This window comes from Chiloscyllium punctatum, chromosome 8 (genome assembly GCF_047496795.1).
Source record: "Chiloscyllium punctatum isolate Juve2018m chromosome 8, sChiPun1.3, whole genome shotgun sequence".
NCBI classification, from domain to species: Eukaryota; Metazoa; Chordata; class Chondrichthyes; order Orectolobiformes; family Hemiscylliidae; genus Chiloscyllium; species Chiloscyllium punctatum.
The window spans coordinates 90296944-90316447 of record NC_092746.1 but is presented as its reverse complement, the minus strand read 5'-3'; the positions used below and the strand labels follow the sequence as shown (position 1 = coordinate 90316447).

General features: G+C 41.1%; 1 protein-coding gene across 9 annotated transcripts in view; it reads right to left on the bottom strand.

Annotated features, from left to right (window-relative positions):
- The window catches only part of waca (WW domain containing adaptor with coiled-coil a), a 129614-nt gene that overhangs the window by 52440 nt on the left and 57670 nt on the right, over positions 1–19504 (bottom strand). For all 9 annotated transcript variants that reach the window (XM_072576038.1, XM_072576041.1, XM_072576043.1 and 6 more), the window contains one exon: positions 18401–18646. In XM_072576038.1, coding sequence (XP_072432139.1) covers positions 18401–18646 — 246 coding nt within the window. The remainder of the gene's footprint in view (positions 1–18400; positions 18647–19504) is intronic.

Genomic DNA, 19504 nt, shown 5'->3' with positions numbered 1-19504 from the left:
ATTTTCATATGTTTTGTATTTGTTTCCCACGAACATTTGAGATTTAAATCTGAACTGAACCTGCCTCTTGAATTGATAAAAGCACAGGAAACATTTTTGTTGTTTTCTTTGTGTTCCAGATTTTTGAAATACTTTTCCTGATAGCTTACATACTAGCCAAGTATTAATTTGTTAAAGGAAAATAATTTTTGAATAAACTGAAATGGGTCCCCTCATAGTTTGACTTTAGGACTTTTGATAGTTGTTATAAATGACAATTGTTTTAACAGTACAATTTAGAAGTTCATGGATAAAGGTAAATAACGTCATAAATAGTGACGCCAGTACGAGACTTCAAGACGATTGAGAATCTTTAAATTGACAGACACAATTTAGATTAGTTAAATAGGTGACTGTCTTCATACTGATATCCACCTAGGCAAGAAAGGAATGAGAGAGGAAATGCAAAGATACTTTCAGCAGCTAACATTGTCTCTGGAGTTTCTCCATTCACATGTAAAGTCCGCCTTCGGACCACTGCCCAAGCCTCCACAACCTGATCCAACGGATACAATCAGCTCCCCAGTCACGAGCAGGAAAAGTGAAGAAGCGAACAATGGTTAAGAGGAGGTCGGTATACTTTTTGTCAGTGGCTTTCCTGTGCACATTAAACCATGTGAGCTTTCCCTTGTCTTTCGTTCATTGAAGGGATATGATGGTCCACTGATCAAGCTAACATAATCCAGTTAGCTGCGTTATATTAGACAGCAGAGCAGGAGCAGAACTAGCTAAGAATGCTGTATTCATCTGGCCTCTTGCTGCTGCAGTAGCAGGGTCTGGTGCACTCATATCCTCAGCTTAAAGCATCTCAGCAAGGATGGAAGTCTCATCAGTTCTGTTAAGTACTTACCTGCCCTTATCCAAGAAAACAGTGGTGTGCAAGGACAGACTAAATTTTGATTTCAGAGTGGACTTCACTGAAGGACATTTTGGATAACTGGCTCATTTCCATTCAACCTGGAGGCGGTGGAATAGTCACTAAGTACCGTGGATTTAAGAACTTTATCAATGAACTCTTTTTTTTTTCCCCCCATGTGGGAAGATACTATCTAAGGCATGGACTAGTAATTTCTGATGTTATAATTGCATGTCGTGTGTCAATAACTTAAGGACTGGTAGTAAGATTCTTCTGAAGATGGTAGTGCAATCTAGGTGGTTATCATGGAATGATAAAAGGAGGCAATGAGATATTAAAGAGTTAATTTGCTCTACTGACCTGTATGAAATTGAATACCCTGGGGGTAAGGTAGTGCATCTTTGTCTTACCAGGTGGAAAGTGGGAGGTTTCCATGGTCATTTCCTTGCCATTCAGGGATTATTTACATTTTCATCCAGAAATCAATAAGAACATTACAGTTGGAATTTGACTACTCCCCTATAGTTACAAAAAACAAATCATTCGCAACAGATTCGACCATTAAGGAATGATTTGCATTACATCATTTCTGGAGGTGGGGTGATCACTGCATTATATCTTGAGTGGCATGTGACTATGATGGGATGACTGGGGCTTGTCTTGCGAGCATTAATTGTCATGTAAAGATTCTGTATAAAGGAAAGACCGTTTCCATTGTTCAGAGAAAGCTTTTGCCACGATGCCACAAGTCCTGTGAGGTGTGTTAACGGTTTCTCCAAGGCTTGTACTGTAACAACAAATAAATTTGGTTGCTTGTTCACAGAAGTTGGCATTTACAGTTGCATCAATTGTGTAAGAATCTCAAGAGGAAAAGAACTTAACACTCAAACCACTCAAAACAAATTTGGAATTCTAACTCAGCAAATGTCACTGTGAACCCAATCTTACAAACATTTCCTCCTCGCATTCAATTTATCTGGAATTAGCTGGACAAGGGCTCCGAAACAAATGACCATTTTATCATACAGAACCTCAGCACTGCTGAAAATTCATTTCTTTTAATTGAATCTTTACATCTTGCACTTAACAAGATAATTTCCAAACATTAAACCATGAAGGGAAACTTTTTTTTAAAAAAAATCAAAGTAGTGTGTATCCATGTTTTTTTTTGTCTGCAAAGAATAGCACTCTGCATATTTTTGCAGCTTCCAGTCCACCCAAATGCATTACCCAAATGTGAGTTTAACTGGCAACTTAAAATTGGTTCTGATTTTCGCAGGATGATTTGACAAATCTTCTGCGATTGTGGAATTACATTTGGTGCTGGACATTAGTTTTTGCAAGCGTGTACTAATTGAAGCTTTTGCCAAGTGTGCACAACAAAATGTGTCTTTTTCAGCAATACTGGCATTGTTATTCTGAACTGCAGACTGATAAGCATAGAGTCTTTACCAGTTTGATTCTAGAAAACTAGAGGTTTATTTTTAAGAAGTTGCAGAAATGCAAATTTGATCTTCATTAAGAAACATTAGCATCACAGGTGATTTTATATTTATAAGTGATAAAAATTGATATTTGCATGGAAAATTAATTTAACAACGTCCATAAAAGGTCAGAGATGGATCATTAAATCAATTAAAATATAAGCAGAATGATGTCATTCAAGACAGTTGCATTTACATATGCGGACTGTTTTAGACTAGATCAAATCTCCTCAAAGTAAATTAAGATAGCTAGACCCTCATTTTGTTTTAATTTTAAATTGTGTTCCACATGCAATTCAATTAGCCAAATTACCAGGCTTGAAATAAAACCCATTTTTTAAAATAATACAGTTAAAATACAGACAAAAAGAATTCAATTAACTGTCACTCTTTTGAAATGTTGACAAAATACTAAATACAGAGGAACCTCGATTATCCAAATATCAATTAGTTGAATTTCAGATTATCTGAAGGTGATCTAAAGGTCCCGATAGCAACGTTACATCAAAGATGGTGTTTCCAACACCGATCGCGTCTTTTGTTTACAATGATTAAAAACCTTCTCTTTCTCTCTCTCTCCCTCCCTCCCCACGCTTTCCCTGAAGTTCTACACAGGGATATACCCTAAAAACCCCTTCCCCACATAATCTCTCCAACATTGTCCTGTACAGGGCAAAGGTGGAGTATGTCAAAACATTGCAGTAAAAAGTTGGTGTGTGTCTCTGTGTCACGCATGCACAATTTGGAGACTCACCCCCCACAAAGGCAGCAGCAGTCTTACTGTTGGTGTCCGGTCCGGATCCGGGGAGAAGAAACGGTTTTGGGGGGCAGGGGTGGGGGCGATGGACTCAGGTGCAGTGTGCTGCTGCCTAGTCTCCTGAACGGGGAGCACACTTAACAGAAAACTCCGAGCACCAGAGGAAAGGCATTGAATTAATTAACCAAATAATCAATTATCCGAATGAAATAGTGCCTGCCCATCTCATTCAGATAATGAAGATTCCTCTATATATGTTAACTGCAACAAATTAACTGTTCCAATGTGGGAACATCCCGTAAACACTTAGTCGAACGGTCAATTATTTTTTAACAGTCAATTACAAGGCAAATCAATTCAAGGTCAAAAGCAGGAAGTTTGGACGGGATTTCAAGAAGCATTTTTTCCACCCAAAGGATGGTGAAGGTCTGGGATGCACTGCCTGGGAAAGTAGTTGAAGTGGGTAACCTTGGACTTCAATGAGCAGTTGAAATGTTGTAACATGTAATGCTGTGGCCCTCGTGTTGATTTTATGTATCTTTGGCCAGACAGGCTTCATGGGCTGAAAGGCAGGTGATACAGTTGGTTGGATGAGAGGAGTTAGAAATCAGATAAATCAGATTATGTAGAAAAGGCAACTGAAACGTGTCAACCTGAGAACAGAAGACTCAGACTGAATATTGGCAAAGGAAAGAAGGGGGGGCTAGACCACAGTACAGAAATATAACAGTTAAAAAAGAAAAATAATCAAAACATCCTTGAATGGCAAAGTAACATGCAAGAGATTTTACGGAGGACAATCTCAATAAACCAAGGGAAAATAATAGCCACTTGAGCAAAAATGGTCAAACAAGTGAGAGCCAGCACAAGTGTTGAGGGCAAATTGTTTTCAACTAAGTTGACTTGAATTTTTGATTAGCTAACAGAAGGGGCAAATGAGAGAAGTGCAAGAGCTGTGCATACAAATTTTCCAAAGGCATTTGACAAAACACCACATAATTAGGATTCCATCTCGCTAACAAGCTGAACAGTTTAGAAATGAAAAAAAAACTGGCTAAAAGATAAAAAAGTTCTGGCTATTATTCAAACTTGTTGGAAGTGTACACAATGATGTTCTTCAGGGTTCAGTACACACACTATCATAGTTGTTGATATCTATTAATGACTTTGATTTGGGAATCCATTTTTGGACATTAGACAGAGTTACTGAAATGGTTGCAGTGGTCAGAAATGAGAGTTTCATAAATCAACTGGAAAAGTTAAGACCTTTTCTCCATAACAGAGGTTAATTGGAAATTTTTAAAAACATTATGGTTTAGATGGAGTAAATGAAATAAACAAATTTCTAGTGGTGAAAGTTGAGAACTGGAAGGCATGGATTTAAAGTGATTAGCAATGCAAGGCAAAATGCAAGAAAATGCAAGGCAAAAACAACCATTGCCTGATGAAATGAAAAATACTGTTTTAATGCTAACTTTCAAGGGAACCAAATAAATACTTCAATGAAATACTGCATCGAGTTGGGAAAAGAATGAAAACATTTGGAGTATTCAAATTCCAAGTAGCTGGCACAGATGAGAATTGGATAAATGGCTCCTGTTGCATCATACTCATCTACGCATAACTTACACTGCAGAAAGAGAAATAAAACTTACACAATCCAGGAAAGCAAGTGTCAAATTTAAGTTGAAGAATATATGAATATCGAAATTCAGATACACATAAAATAGGTTCACAAGGTCATATATTAAAACAAAAAAAAGTTCAATTCTACAAGATTACAATCACAAAGCAAAGAAGTTATCTTCAGTTTAGTGCTAGTCAGCACATTATAAAAGTGATACAAAAGCACGGAATTCAAATAAGATTTTTTTGGAATGGTACAAATTTGCTAAGTTACATTGTTTAAAGAGAAGAAACTTCCCATCCATATCAAAATGGGTGACCCCTCATTCTGAGATTGTCTCCTCTGGTCCTCTATTCTCTCACAAGGCAAACAATCTTTCCTAATCTGCCTGGTCGTGTTTCCCAATTATCTTATATGTTTTAATAAGGTTGCATCGAATTCTAAGTTCCCACATATACAAGCTAAATCTACTGAATCTCTCCTCATGAACAATCCCTCCATAAGAGGCTGAGTGAACCACCTCTCAACTGCCTCAAAATCTTTGCTTCAATCGAGACCCAAGATTATTCTCAGTTGTCCAGCTGTATTCTCACCCATGACTTGCATAGTTTTAGAAAATGCTCCATATCTTTATATTCAATTTCCTCTGAAATAAAGGTCAACACTCCATTTGCCTTTCCTATTTCCCGATGAACTTAAATACTCATTGTTTGTGATTCATGCATCACAACCCCAACTCCCTTTCCAGACTTTATCCATTCAAATAATATTAAGCTCCTCTACTCTTCTTGCTAAAGCGCATAATCTCACATTTTCCTACATTTCATCCCATCTGCCAAGTGTTTGCCTACTCACTTAACCTGTAGAGATTGTTTTGTAGATTCTTCATTCCACCCTTACCACTTGCTTTCCCAGCTATCTTTGGATTACCCACAAACTTGGCTACAGTGAATTCACTTTCTACATTCAAGTCATTGTACATAATTGTGACCTTCAGTATTGATCCCTGTGACACTCCACAAGTTACAAGTTGACATCTTGAAAGTACCCTTTTGAACCTCTGCCTTCTGTTAGTTTGGCAATCCTCGATACATACTAATGGACTAAATCCACTACCAAGGCTGGTACTCAATTAAATGTCTTCTGAAAATGTTAATTCACCACTTTCCCCTTTTTCTAAACCACTTGTTACCCCCTCAAAAGAATGAATATAACTTTATTATTCATGATATTGTATTAATGAAGTCATGCTGACTCTGCTTGACGATATCATGTATTTTTACATGGTCCACTTTTCCATCTTATTAATAGACGCAAACATTTTCCCAATAACAGACAGTGGCAGTCCAATCCTCAGAATTTTCCAGAATATAAGGAATCCTGGAGGTTAACGACCAGTGCATCCACTATCTATGCAACCAGTTCCTTTTGTAACCCAGGATGCATCCCATCAGATCTAAGGAACTTCTCCATCTTTCGTCCTGTTAACTTCCCTAGCATTTTATCTTTCGGTGACGGTCATTGCATTTATTTCCTCTCCTCCGTTTGGTCCTTGAATATTTAGGAATTTTGCAATGTTATGGAGATTGATGCAATGCAATCATTCTAACTCCTCTGCCAGTTCCTACTCCCATTATTTCCAAACAGATAGAACATGGAACAGCACAGGAATGGGCCCTTCAGCCCACCATGTTGTGCTGAACATGATGCCAAATTAAACTAACCCATTTTGCCTGCCCATGGTCCACATTCCTCCATTCCTTGCATATTCATGTGCTTAGTCTCTTAAACACCTCCATCATATCCGGCACTACCAGCACTCTCGGAAGCACATTCTAGACCCCCACTACTCTAAAATATTTCGCCCTCACATCTTTAAACTTCCCCCAGGGAAAAGACTTTGTCTATTTACCCTATCCATGCCCCTCATAATTTTGTAAACCTCGATAAGGTCACCCCTCAGCCTCCGACGCTCCAGGGAAAACAGCCCCAGCCTGTTCAGCCTCTCCCTATAGCTCAAAAAATCCTCCAACCCTGGCAACTGCCTTGTAAATCTTTTCTGAACCCTTTCAAGTTTCACAACATCTTTCCAATAGGGGGGAGACCAGAATTGCACGCAATATTCCAACAGTGGCCTAACCAATGTCCTGTACAGCCACAACATGACCTCCCAACTCCTGTATGCAATACTCTGATTGATAAAAGAAAACATACCAAATGCCTCCTTCACTATCCTATCTACCTGCGACTCCACTTTCAAGGAGCTATGAACCTGCACTCCAAGGTCTCTTTGTTCAGCAACACTCCCCAGGACCTTACCATTAAATGTATAAGTCCTGCTAAGATTTGCTTTTCTGAAATACAGCACCTCACATTTATCTGAATTAAACCCCATCTGCCACTTCTCAGCCCGTTGGCACATCTGGTCCAGATCCTGTTGTAATCTGAGGTAACCCTCTTCGCTGTCCACTACACCTCCAATTTTGGTGTCATCTGCAAACTTACTAACTGTACCTCTTGGGCTCACATCCAAATCATTTACGTGAAAAAGTAGTTCAACATCTTTCAGCTGACAAGAAAATTTCAAATAACTTTTTTTTGAAACGGGGAGAGCAATTCGTAGTGAGTTAGCACACGTAAAAATAAAACAGGAGGAAAACTTGACCAGAGGAAACAGGAGGAAAACATGACACTCCCCATTAAAAAAAAGTTGAGGAGAGGACTAAAGTCCGCAAAAATAAATCCCTCATGTTCTCATTGTATTTTGCGCCACTGTCTCTCTAAGGGCTCGGCAGTCGCACAGGAGGGCAGGACAACCTTGGTTAGTCTGGATGACGGCACGACATCAAACGCAAAGATGCCGGCTCCTGTTGAGGACCAGGATAAAATAGAGGAAACATTTCACAGACTTCAGTCAAACACTATCCAAAAAGTGATTTTATTTGTAAAATATCATTAAGTTTTAAGCTATATCCAGCCTTTGTCCATATTTTATCAATTGAATGAAATAAAAACTCTGGAAATATGCTTTTTTATGTAATTATGTTCAGAATGGCTTCATTTGTTTACAATCAGATCAGTTCAGTTATCAGAACAAAATACTTGCCGCATGTCTCATTTGGATAATTGGGGTTGTTCTGCGTACCACAAACAGCAGAGGTCCCAGTATGGATCACTGTGAAACTGGTCACGGACCTCCAGACTGAAAAACACCCTTCCACCACTACCCTCTGCCTTCTATGGGCAAGCCACTTCTAAACCCAAATCTAAATCCACTTACCCAGCCTCATTCTCTATGTTCACTGACTTCTCACTTCCCTTTTACGCATCTACAGCAGCTTAGGGTGTCGGTCTTGATATTACTTGCATGTTTCCTCTTGAAGTTTATTGTCCCTCTTATTTTTGGTTTCTCAACCCTGACCAACCTTCTGGTGTACCTCTAATCTTTTCAACACTACGTTTGTTTCTTTCAGTTTGACAATGTTCTCAACTTACTGAGAATCCTCTTACTCAACCGTGGGGCGGCACGGTGGCTCAGTGGTTAGCACTGCTGTCTCACAGCACCAGGGTCCCAGGTTCAATTCCAGCCTCGGGCGACTGTCTGTGTCGAGTTTGCACATTGTTTCGGCGTCTGCGTGGGTTTCCTTCGGGTGCTCCGGTTTCCTCCCACAGTCCAAAGATGTGCAGGTCAGGTGAATTGGCCATGCTAAATTGCCCATAGTGTTAGGTGCATTAGTCAGAGGGAAATGGGTCTGGGTGGGTTACTCTTCAGAGGGTTGGTGTGGACTGGTTGGGCTGAAGGGCCTGTTTCCAAACTGTAGGGAATCTAATCTAATCAACGTAGTATGGCTTTGCCGTGAGCAGTGAACTATTTCCTTAAAAAAAAATCTGCCACTGTTTCTCATCTTTGCTGATCATGACCAGTCCACTTTCAGACATTGGGTCACAGATGGAGAGCACGTAAACAGAATCTTTTGGTCCAACTGATCCATACTGACCAGATATCCTAACCTAATCTAGTCTCATTGTCCAGCACCTGGCCCATATCCCTCGAAACCCTTCCTACTCATATACGCATCAAGATGCCTTTTTAATGTCGTAACTATACCAGCCTCCACCACTTCCTCTAGCAGCTCATTCCATTCGCGCCCCACCTTCTGTGTGAAAAAGGTCCCCACCTTCTGTGTGAAAAAGGTGCCCCGTAGGTCTCTTTTGTATCCTTCCCCTCTCGCTCTAAACCTATGCCCTCTCGTTCTGAAATTCCCCACCCCAAAGAGGAGACCTGGTCGATTTACCTTCCCAAGCCCCTCATGATTTTATAAACCTCTCTAAGATCACCCCTCAGCCTCAAGACTGAAGGGAAAAACAGCCCCAGCCTTGTCAGCCTCTTCCTGTAACTGAAATCCTCCAACCTCAGCAATAGCCTTGTAAATCTTTTCTGAATCCTTTCAAGTTGCATAACATCTTTCTGATAGGAAGGAGACCAGAATTGCATGAAATATTCCAGCAGTGGCCTAACCAATGTCCTGTACATCCGCAACATGACCTCCCAACTCCTGTACTCAATACTCTGACCAATAAAGGAAAGCAGACAAAGTGCCTCCTTCACTATCCCATCCACCTGCAACTCCACTTTCAAGCAAATATGAACCTGCACTTCAAGGCCTCTTTGTTCAGCAAAACTCCTTTGGACCTTACCATTAAGTGCATAAGTCCTGCTAAGATTTGCTTTTCCAAAATGCAATACCTTGCATTTATCCAAATTAAACTCCATCTACCACTCCTCGGCCCACTGGCCTATCTGATCAAGATCTCTTTGTCATCGGAGGTATCCTTTTCTGCTGTCCACTCAGCCTCCAATTTTGGGGTCATCTGCAAAACTTACTCACTGTACTTCTTATGCTCGCATCCAAATCATTTATGGAAATGACAAAAAATAGAGAGCCCAGCACCGATCCTTGTGGCACTCCACTGGTCACAGGCCTCCAGTCTGAACAACAACCCTCCACCACCACCCTCTATCTTCTTCCTTTGAGCCAGTTCTGTATCCAAATGGCTAGTTCTCCATGTATTCCATGGGATCTAACCAGTCTCCCATGGGGAACCTTGTCACACGCCTTACTGAAGTCCATATAGATCATGTCCACTGCTCTGCCCTCACTAATCCTCTTTGTTTCTACTGCAAAACACTCAAATCAAGTTTGTGAGACATGATTTCCCAGGTACAAAGCCATGTTGACTATCCCGAATCAGTCCTTGCCTTTCCAAATACATGTACGTCCTGTCCCTCAGGATTCCCTCCAACACAAGTTTTAAATTACTTATGGTTGGAGTATTGCACGGGTAAAAGCAGAAAATTAAGGGAAGGCGAACTATCATAATTGAAGGTAGGAACTGTGGAATGTAGTTTGGGGATAGCTGCTTGAGCATAAATATGCACACTTCTTTTAAAAGACCAGTTGATTACAATTCAGGACCAGCACTGGAGTGGCACAGTGGTTAGCACTAGAAAATGAAACACGAGGATACCAAGATTCAGGAATCTTGAATGACAACAGAAACTGAGAAAATAAGTCAAAAATAAAAAGGAGGCATATACAAGGTTCAGAAAACTGAAGACAGACAGACTCCTTGAAGGATACAAAGATAGCAGTGAAGAACTTAATCCCTTTTCTCTCTTCCAATTCTTTGTTTATGAGGTGTCTATTGGCAAACAGGATTATGGAACATTGCAAGGCATTTCATATATACTCAAGAATCAAGAGAGCAGCAAGGCAAGAGATGCCAGCACAAAGAAGGGAGTTTATGCATGGAGCCATTGGAAATGGGCAAGATCCTTAACAAACACTTGGTATCAGTATTGCCAAAGGACAACAACATGATGGATGACGAGCCTTGCAAGAGGTGTGTTGACATTCTAGAGCATGTCAATAAACAGGGTGATGGTGTTGGGGGTTTTGAAAAACATTACAGTAGAAAGGTGCCCAGGATATATTAAATTGCATCCCAGATTACTGAAGGAGGCAAGAAAGGAAATTGCTGAGGTCTTGTATGAAAGCTTTGTACCCTGTTTAGTCACAGGAGAGGTCCCAGAGGCCGAGACAATTCCTCTGTTGTTCCTTTGGTTAAGTTAGACAACAGGGATAATCCAGTAAATTACAGGCCAGTGAGCCTTACGTCAGTGATAGGGAAACAACTGGAGAAAATAATTGGGTTAGTGTTTGCTCACATTTGGGGAAAAAAAAATCTTATGAGCAAAAGGCATCATGGCTTGTTGTGGGGAAGGTCATACCTCAAACTGACTGTTTCTTGAGGAAGTGACAAAGATGAATGATGAAGTCAGCGAAGTAGATGTTGTCCATATGAACTTCAGCAATACTTTTGACAACTCATAATACCTCATGGCAGGCTGACACAAACTATGAAATCACACAGCATTAGTAGTGAACAGCTAAGATGAATACAGAACTACTCCAGTCAGAGAAGACACAGTAGAAAAAGAAAGGTGATTTTCTGACTCAAAATCCGTGACGAGTGATGTTCCGTTGGGATTAGGGTTGAGACCCCTGTTGTTTGAGGCAGAATGCAGGTGATCTGATTAGTAATCTTGTGGATGACACAAACATTGTAGAGTTGTGGATAGTGAGGAGAATTGCCAGGAATCCAGCAAGAGAGAGAGGCTGGAGACTTGGGAAAAGAAATGGCAGATGGAGTTTAGTCTGGACAAATAAGAGGCGATGCATTTTGAACAATCTAATGGAGATAGGAAGAATAAATGGTAAAACCCATAAAACATCAACATGGAGGGACATACAGGCCCACAGTTCCCTCAAAAGTGGCAACACAAGTGAATATGGGGATCAAAAAAGCATATGGCATGCTGCCTTCATTGGTTTGGGCACAGGATAAAAATTGGCAAGTCATGTTGCAGTTGTATCGAACTTTAGGTAGACTATCTTTGAGATGTTGTGTACAATTCTGGTTGCTACACTACTAGAAGGATGTGGAGGCTTTAGGGCAGGTACATAAATGGTTTACCATGGTGTTACATGGTTTGGAGGGTATGAACTCTGTCAAAGATTGTCCAAACTTTGTTTGTTTTCATTTGCATGACAAAGGATGAGGCATCCCAATCGAAGTATACAAAATTATGAGGGGCACAGATAGAATGGATATTCAGAGTCATTCTCCCAGAGGAGAAATGTCAATTACTCAGGACCACCTGCTCAAGGTAAAAGAAAAGGGGTGGGGGGGTATAAAATAAAAGGAGATGTGACAGGATTTTTCTCTTTTAAATAAAAAACACAAAGAATGGTCAATGCTTGGATGACCTGTCAGAAGTGAATAGACAGGGAATAGGGATACGACACACAGGCAAAAGGTTTTTACTTTACAAAGGCATCATGTGTCTTGATAGGCCAAAAAGGCCTGGTCCTTCACAATCCAGTTGGACTATAACTTGGTGTCGTGAGATATTTAACTCTGTTGAAGCTATCCTAACACTGCTCCAAAATGTTGAAAAAAAAACTCAAGACAGAGTTTTAATTTCAAACATGTCATCAAGAAGTATTAAAACACGGTTTCTCAACATTCAAGTAGAATTTACGCACTTTTGAAAGCTCATGACTTTGTTTACATTAGAGTAAGCCCAAAAAAATTGCCAAGCTGTTGACCATCAGACAGATTCACCTGGGATTGACCGATGGACCAGAAAAGACAACAGCATAAACAGCCCTCAACCCTGCTGAGTGCCCTTCACTAACATGTGGGGGCTCATGTCAAATTTTGGAAAGCTGCCTCAACGACTAGCCAAGCTACCGCCTGACACCGTCATACTCAGAACCATACCTTACTGACAAAGTGCCAGAGATCACAATCAGCATCCTTGTTTATGTTCTGCACAACCGGCCAGACAGCGCAAAAGAGATGGCAGCAAAGTGGTATTCAGTCAGGTGGGAGTTGGCCTGGGAGTTCTCATCATTGACTTCAGACTGCATAAAGTGACTTGGCTTCAGGTTAAACATGGGCAAGGAAACCACTGGCTGATGACCACATACCATCCTCCCTCAGCTGATGAATCGGTACTTCCCCATGTTCAACAATGCTCAGAGGAAGCACTAAGGATGGCAAGGGCACAAAACATACTGTGGGGAATTTCCACGTCCATGTCAAAGAGTGGCTTGGCAGCAGTACTACTGACCAAGCTGGTCGGGATTAAAGGACAGAGCTGCTAGACTCTGTGGAAGCTGTCGAGGGAACTGAAGAGAGGTGGAAAACATACCTGACCTCCTCTTTACCAATCTGCCAGCTGCAGATGCATTTATCCATTACAATATCAGCAAGAGCAATCACCGCACAGTGTTTGCGGAGATAAAGTCCCATCTTCACTTTGAGAATAACCTCCATCATGTTGTGTGGCACTATCACCATAGGTATTCATGAGGGGCTGTGGGCCATCAACAGCAGCAGAAGAATTGTACTCCAGCACAATCTGTAACCTCATGGCCCTGCATATCCCCCACTCAGCCACTGCTAGCACCCACAAGGATCAACTCTGATTCTATTAAGTGTGCAGGAGGGAATGCCAAGAGCAGCACCAGGCATATCTGAACAAGAGGAATCAACCTGGTGAAGCCATCAAATAGGACTACTTGCATGCTAAACAGCATAAACAACAAGTGACACACAGGCCTGAGCGATCCCACAACCAATGGATCAGATCGAAGCTCGGCAGTCCTGTCACATTCAGTCGTGAATGGTGGTGGATGACTAATCTGCCTCACTGGAGGCGGCAGCTCCACAATTATCCTCATCCACAATAATGGAGGCGCCCAGCACATCAGTGCAAAAGATAATGCTGAAGCGCTCGTAACAAATTGCCAGCTAGGAGTGCCTTGTGGATGATCCATTAGTGGTCCTCAGCATTACAAATACCAGTCCTTCAGCCAATTCGATCCACTCCACATGACACTAATATAGTTGAACTCGTTCAATACCGCAAAGGCTATGGGCCCTGACAACATTCTGGTAATAGTACTGATAGCTTGTGCCCCAAACTTGCCGCTCCCCTAGCTAAGCTCTTCCAGCCACTCCTCAACAATGTGGAAAATTGCCCAGGTATTTCCTGTACATAAAAGTAGAACAAATGCAACTCAACCAATTCACCGCCCCATCAGTGAAGTGATGGAAGGTGTCATCAACAGCATCGTCAAGCAGCAATAACCTGCTCAATGACGCCCAGTTTGGGTTCTACAGGGCCACTCAGCCCCTGACCTCATTACAGCCTTGGTTCAAACATGGACAAAACAGCTGGATTCCAGAGATGAGGTGAGGGGAGAGTGACAGCCCATGACATCAAGGCTGCATTTGACTGAGCAAAGAGAAGCCCCGGCAAAACTGGAATCAATGGGTATCAGGGGGCAAACCTTTTGACGGTTATAGTAATGCCTGAAGCATCGGAAGATGGTCGTGATTGTTGGAGGTCAGTTATCTCAGTTCCAGACATCTCTGCACGAGTTCCTCAGGGTAATGCCCTCAGCCCAACCATCTTCAGCTGCTTCATCAATGACCTTCTCTCTATCATAAGATCAGAATTGGGAACGTTAGCCAACAATGGGGAATATGGCTCCTCAGATATCGAAGCAGTCAGTGTTCAAATGCAACAAGATCTGGATAATATTCAGGCTTGGGCTGATGAGTGGCAAGTAACATTCACTCTACACAAATGCCGGCAATCACCATCATGAGAAATAATCTAACCACCGCCCCCTGACATTCAATTGTGTTACCATCAATGAAACCCCCATTATCAATATCCTTGGGGTTACTGAGATATTCAAGGGTTAATTTGCTCTGCCAACCTGCAGGAAATTGGATGCCCCGGGGGTAGTGTGCTATGCTCTTAGCGTAGTATGTCTTTTGTCTTGTAGGTAGAATGTAAAAAATTTACATTGTCATGTCCTGCCATTCAGAATCAATAAGAACATAGCAGTTGGAATTCTGACCACATCCTGTAGTTAAAGAATACAATTTACGACCAATCTGGCCATTAAGTGATGATTTACATTATGTTGTTTCTGGAGATGATCAGGTTACTGCAGTGTGTGGAGTGTCATGTGACTGCAAGGGAGTGGATGGGGTTGTCTTCTGGGCATCACTGACTGTGATGTGAAGATCCTGTATAAAGGAAGGACTGTTCTTTTGTTCAGAGAGCTTCTCTTGACACACTTCGCAGCCATTGCAAACAGTGTTAAGTGATCCTCCAAAGCTTGTACTTGCTCATTAAAATTTTGGCTGTTCACAGAAGTTGGCATATTGCAGGTGCATCAACTATCATCTAAGAATCTCAAGAAATAATGAACCTAACATTCCCACTGACCAGAAATTTAAACGGACTCATAACCTCACCACAGTGAGCAGGTCAAAGGTGAGGAATATTGCAGCAAGTAACTCAACTCTTAACTCCCCAAAGCTTACCTACCATCTACAAGGCACACGTCAGAAACTTGATGGAATACTCCCCACTTGCCTGGATGGATGCAGCTCCAATGGTACAAGCAGCTTGACACCATCCAGGACAAAGCAACCCTCTTGCGGAGCATTACAACAACATACATCCACTCTCTCGACCAACGGCTCAGTAACAGCAGTGGGAGAAAACAAGGACTGTAGATGCCTGATGAAGAGCTCTGCTCAAAACATGACTCTCCTGTTCAGAGGATGCTACCTGACCAGCTGTGCTGTGACTCAGAAGCAGCAGTGTCTATTATCTACAAGATGCACTGCAGTAATTGACCAAAGACCCTCAGACAACACCTTCCAAACCCACAACCACTTCTTTCTTGAAGGACATGGGCAGGAAATATATGGGAACACGACCACCTTCAAGTACTCCTCTAAGTCACTCACTATCTAGACTTGAAAATATATCACCGGTCCTTCACTGTCACTGGGTCAAAATCCTGGAACTCCTTCCCTCATGGCATTGTGGGTCAACCCACAGTTGATGGGACAACAGCGGTTCAAGAAGGCAGCTCACCACCACCTTTTCAAACAGGAAACTAGGGACAGGCAATAAATACTGACAGCCAATGATGCCCACATCCCATAAATAATTGTTTTAAAATGCATGATAGCACCTATTCTATGGCAATTTATAGAATTCCAACAGTGTGGAAAGAGGCCATTCGGCCCATCAAATCTGCAGCAACTCTCCAAAGGGTATCCTATCCTCTCCCCTTAACCCCACATTTACCTTGGCTAACCCACCTAGCCTGCACACCTTTGGCCTGCAAGAGAAAACGAGAGTACTGGGAGGAAACCCACAGAGTCACAGGGAGAATGTACAAACTCCACAGAGTCACCCAAACCTGAAACTGAAAACGGGTCCCTGGCACTGTGAGGCAGCAGTGCCGACCACAAAGCCAATGTGCCACACATGCTCATTTCTGCATATCTCAATATATAAAACAAACAGTTATATATTTTATTGAGACTGAAAAACTTATTTCTAATATAATTCTTCGGAGGGTTGGTGTGGACTTGTTGGGCCGAAGGGCCTGTTTGCACACTGAAGGCAATCTTATCTAATCTAATCAAAAGGGAAATAAATCATTTAAAAAAGGTGACTCATGAAGTCCAAATAGAAGAGACACATTCATAAAATCAGCAGATGGGCTTACTTCGTGCAAGAGCTGCAGCCGTGATGTCTGCGATATTAGCACAAGTGCAGTCCAAAATGTTTTGCAAGTTCAATCCAAATTATTTTTTCAGTGAAAATGCAAAAAATTGTAAAACCTACTTAGGTCATTTGATGAACAAGGAAATTGTAAATGGGGACTAATTAACCTCAAAGTCACTTTCAGGACAGCCCAGAGCATGATATATGGAGATGGACAGAGACCTGAGGATGAGGATTCACTGCTCTGCAGAGATCTGAGTGTTTGTTGGAGAAGTTAGTTGCAACTTGCACCTTGTGTGATGTGCTGCTCACAGAGAAGATAGTTAAATAAATGACAGATATCCAGATCTGCACAGCAAGAGCAATTTAATTTCATCATTGATTATGAGGGTCAATCTCAACTGGAAGTTTGAAAGGGAACAGACACTGGAAGATTTCATAGTTTCAAAGTAGAAATATCATCTACCAACAGTAAAACTCTACAGCATTTTCTGCCAATGAAAGCAACAAACACAAAGAAGATGGTAATAGAGCCAATGTCACTAGACTAGTGCTCCCAGGGTCCAAGCTATTGCTTTGGCCTCACATAACTAAATTCATTTAATAAATCTAAAATATAAAGCTGGTTTCACAGTCACCATGACTGATATGGTCACTGATTGTAAAAATTCTAGCTAACTCTCAAATCTCTTTCAGGGAAGGAAAACCATAGTCATGACCAAGTCTGGCCAACATGCAAATCCATGCACTCAATTGTGTTGGACTCTGAATTGACTCTAGTAAGCCATTCAGTTCAAGGGCAATTAGAATTGGGCAACACGTTATGAAAGATTAAATAGTAGTAGTCTCCAAGTATTGAAAGCAAACCAGAATATTGGACAAAGGCATGTGTAATAGGAGATGGCAAAATGGAAGTTTTATATCTCAGAATAGCTTGAGCTAAAGAAATTCACCTCAGGATTGTGGTACACTGATGGCTGCCCCTTCATAAAGTAAATAACTAAGATTGTCTTCTAAAGGAATTGCTTGTGAAGCAATGAGAAAAGTTGAGTTTTTTTTGTACTTCAAAGCTGTGGTATTAACACATTTGTTTCCTTCATTTTGTAGTATACACAGTCAGTTTGGAGTTTGACTAAAGTAGAACTGAAATCTTAAGGCATCTTCCTATTGGTTAAACAAGGTATTCAGAATTCTTCAAACTTTAACCGTCCATAACTGGATTGTTACATTCTGCTCAACAATCTTCCATCACCAGGACATTTGAGACGTATGCAAGCATATTCCGCAGCACAGAGTTCCAAAGAAGAGACAAGGCAATTCACGTTAATATGTAAATATCGGACCTGCAGCAAGTGTCAGCTGCCGATATGGCAAACACTCTCATTGTGGCGGAACTCCATTATATTGGGGTCAAAACATTAACACTGGTTTTCTTTCTGCAGATGTTGCTCAGTCTGCTCAGTTTCTCCAGTACTATTTCTAATCCAGATATATACTTGCTGATTAAAACGTTAAATTCCCTCTGAGCAAATAGGGAGAGGCAATAAATGCTGGTCTTGTCTGCAATGCCCACATTCTGCGCAGGGACAAAATAAGGTTCCTCATGTCTCCGGTTCCTTAGCCAATCACTTTAACAACCTTTTGTTTAAGGGACCTTTCTCTACTGTCATAACCAGAACTCAACATAAAACACCACTTTCTTCCAAGACCAAACCAATATTTCGAACACTTAGCAAGCTGAATGAAACGAGAGCATGAAGTCTGCCACACAGTTGAAGGTGAAAATAAATGTAAAAATGCTTACACCTAATCAGCAAATTATGACTGAAAATGTTGGAGTGCAAGTGTCAGTGTAAGAACAAATGTTTCAATCTCATCTTGTGAAAAGATAAAATGTTTAAAATAGGTCAGGGAAAGATTTTAAGAACACATTATAACTCAAAAAACCATCACGTACCTTCATTTATTTTTGACATATCCACATTAGCATTGTTAAGCTGCAAGGTGGCTTGCAAAGCAGGAAGTAATTGCCTCAAAAGGTTTGGATCCTGTAGTAGAGGAGGAATAGGTGACTGAGGAATAGGTGAAACAGGGACAGTAGACGTGGTGGCTGATGGGGTCTGAGAAGCAGGAGTCATTCCCGAGGATGATGATGAAGGGGTAGCACAAGACTGAGTTGCTGACTTGTCCACTGAAGCAGTTTCTGGGAAAGAAGTGGGAGGGGAGAAAGTTAAAATACAGCATACTTTGAAAAAAAAAACAGGAAATCTAGAGTTCACAATAACTTCCCCCCTCAGTTCCAGAATAATAACCAAGTAATACTCCCAGGGCCTCCCTTGGATAAGATTTTTAAAAGACACTACGGATTGGAATGGCTAAGTAACAACATTATTTCCTGGTGGCACTGCATGTTGCATTGTTGGAAATTTTAGCATTATTCAATGAAAAACCAGATCGCTCAGAATCCTCGCCAGTATTGCCCCTTCATTGCACTGTAATTCAGTAATATGCAGTAGTAGTAAAAATCATACATTCAAGACACTGCTTCATTTAACAGACAAAGCTTCAAGGTACAATCACAGTGAGAAAATGTATAAGGTATAAGCAGGCAGGGAAAATGTTCTTAGTTTTGTGAAACAAGAGGTTCAGCTGAGCATGACTCAGATCTGATAAGAACTTGCAGTTAACAATGGGGTACTGGAGGCAAGGGTAATGGGTGAACAAGGTGGAAAAGCATTCATTATGTGGAGCCAAGTAACAAAATTGGAATCATTCAGTATGCAAGATCAGTTTAACAAGGTGAAAAGTATTCATTACCTGAAACCAGTCAAGGTTAAGAACATTCATTGTTTAACACCAGATGGCTTAATCTTTGCTAATGACACTCACTGACTCTAACAGTCACCCAATTAAGATGTATATTTCCTTATCTGAATACTCCTTCCTGTAAAGTGATTATAAAATTGAATTCATTAAGAAACTGCTCTTCCAGAGAAGACCATGAACTCATGGCTTTGTGCACATGAGCAAATAGAGAGTTTTGCTTGGACAAGGGGGGGGG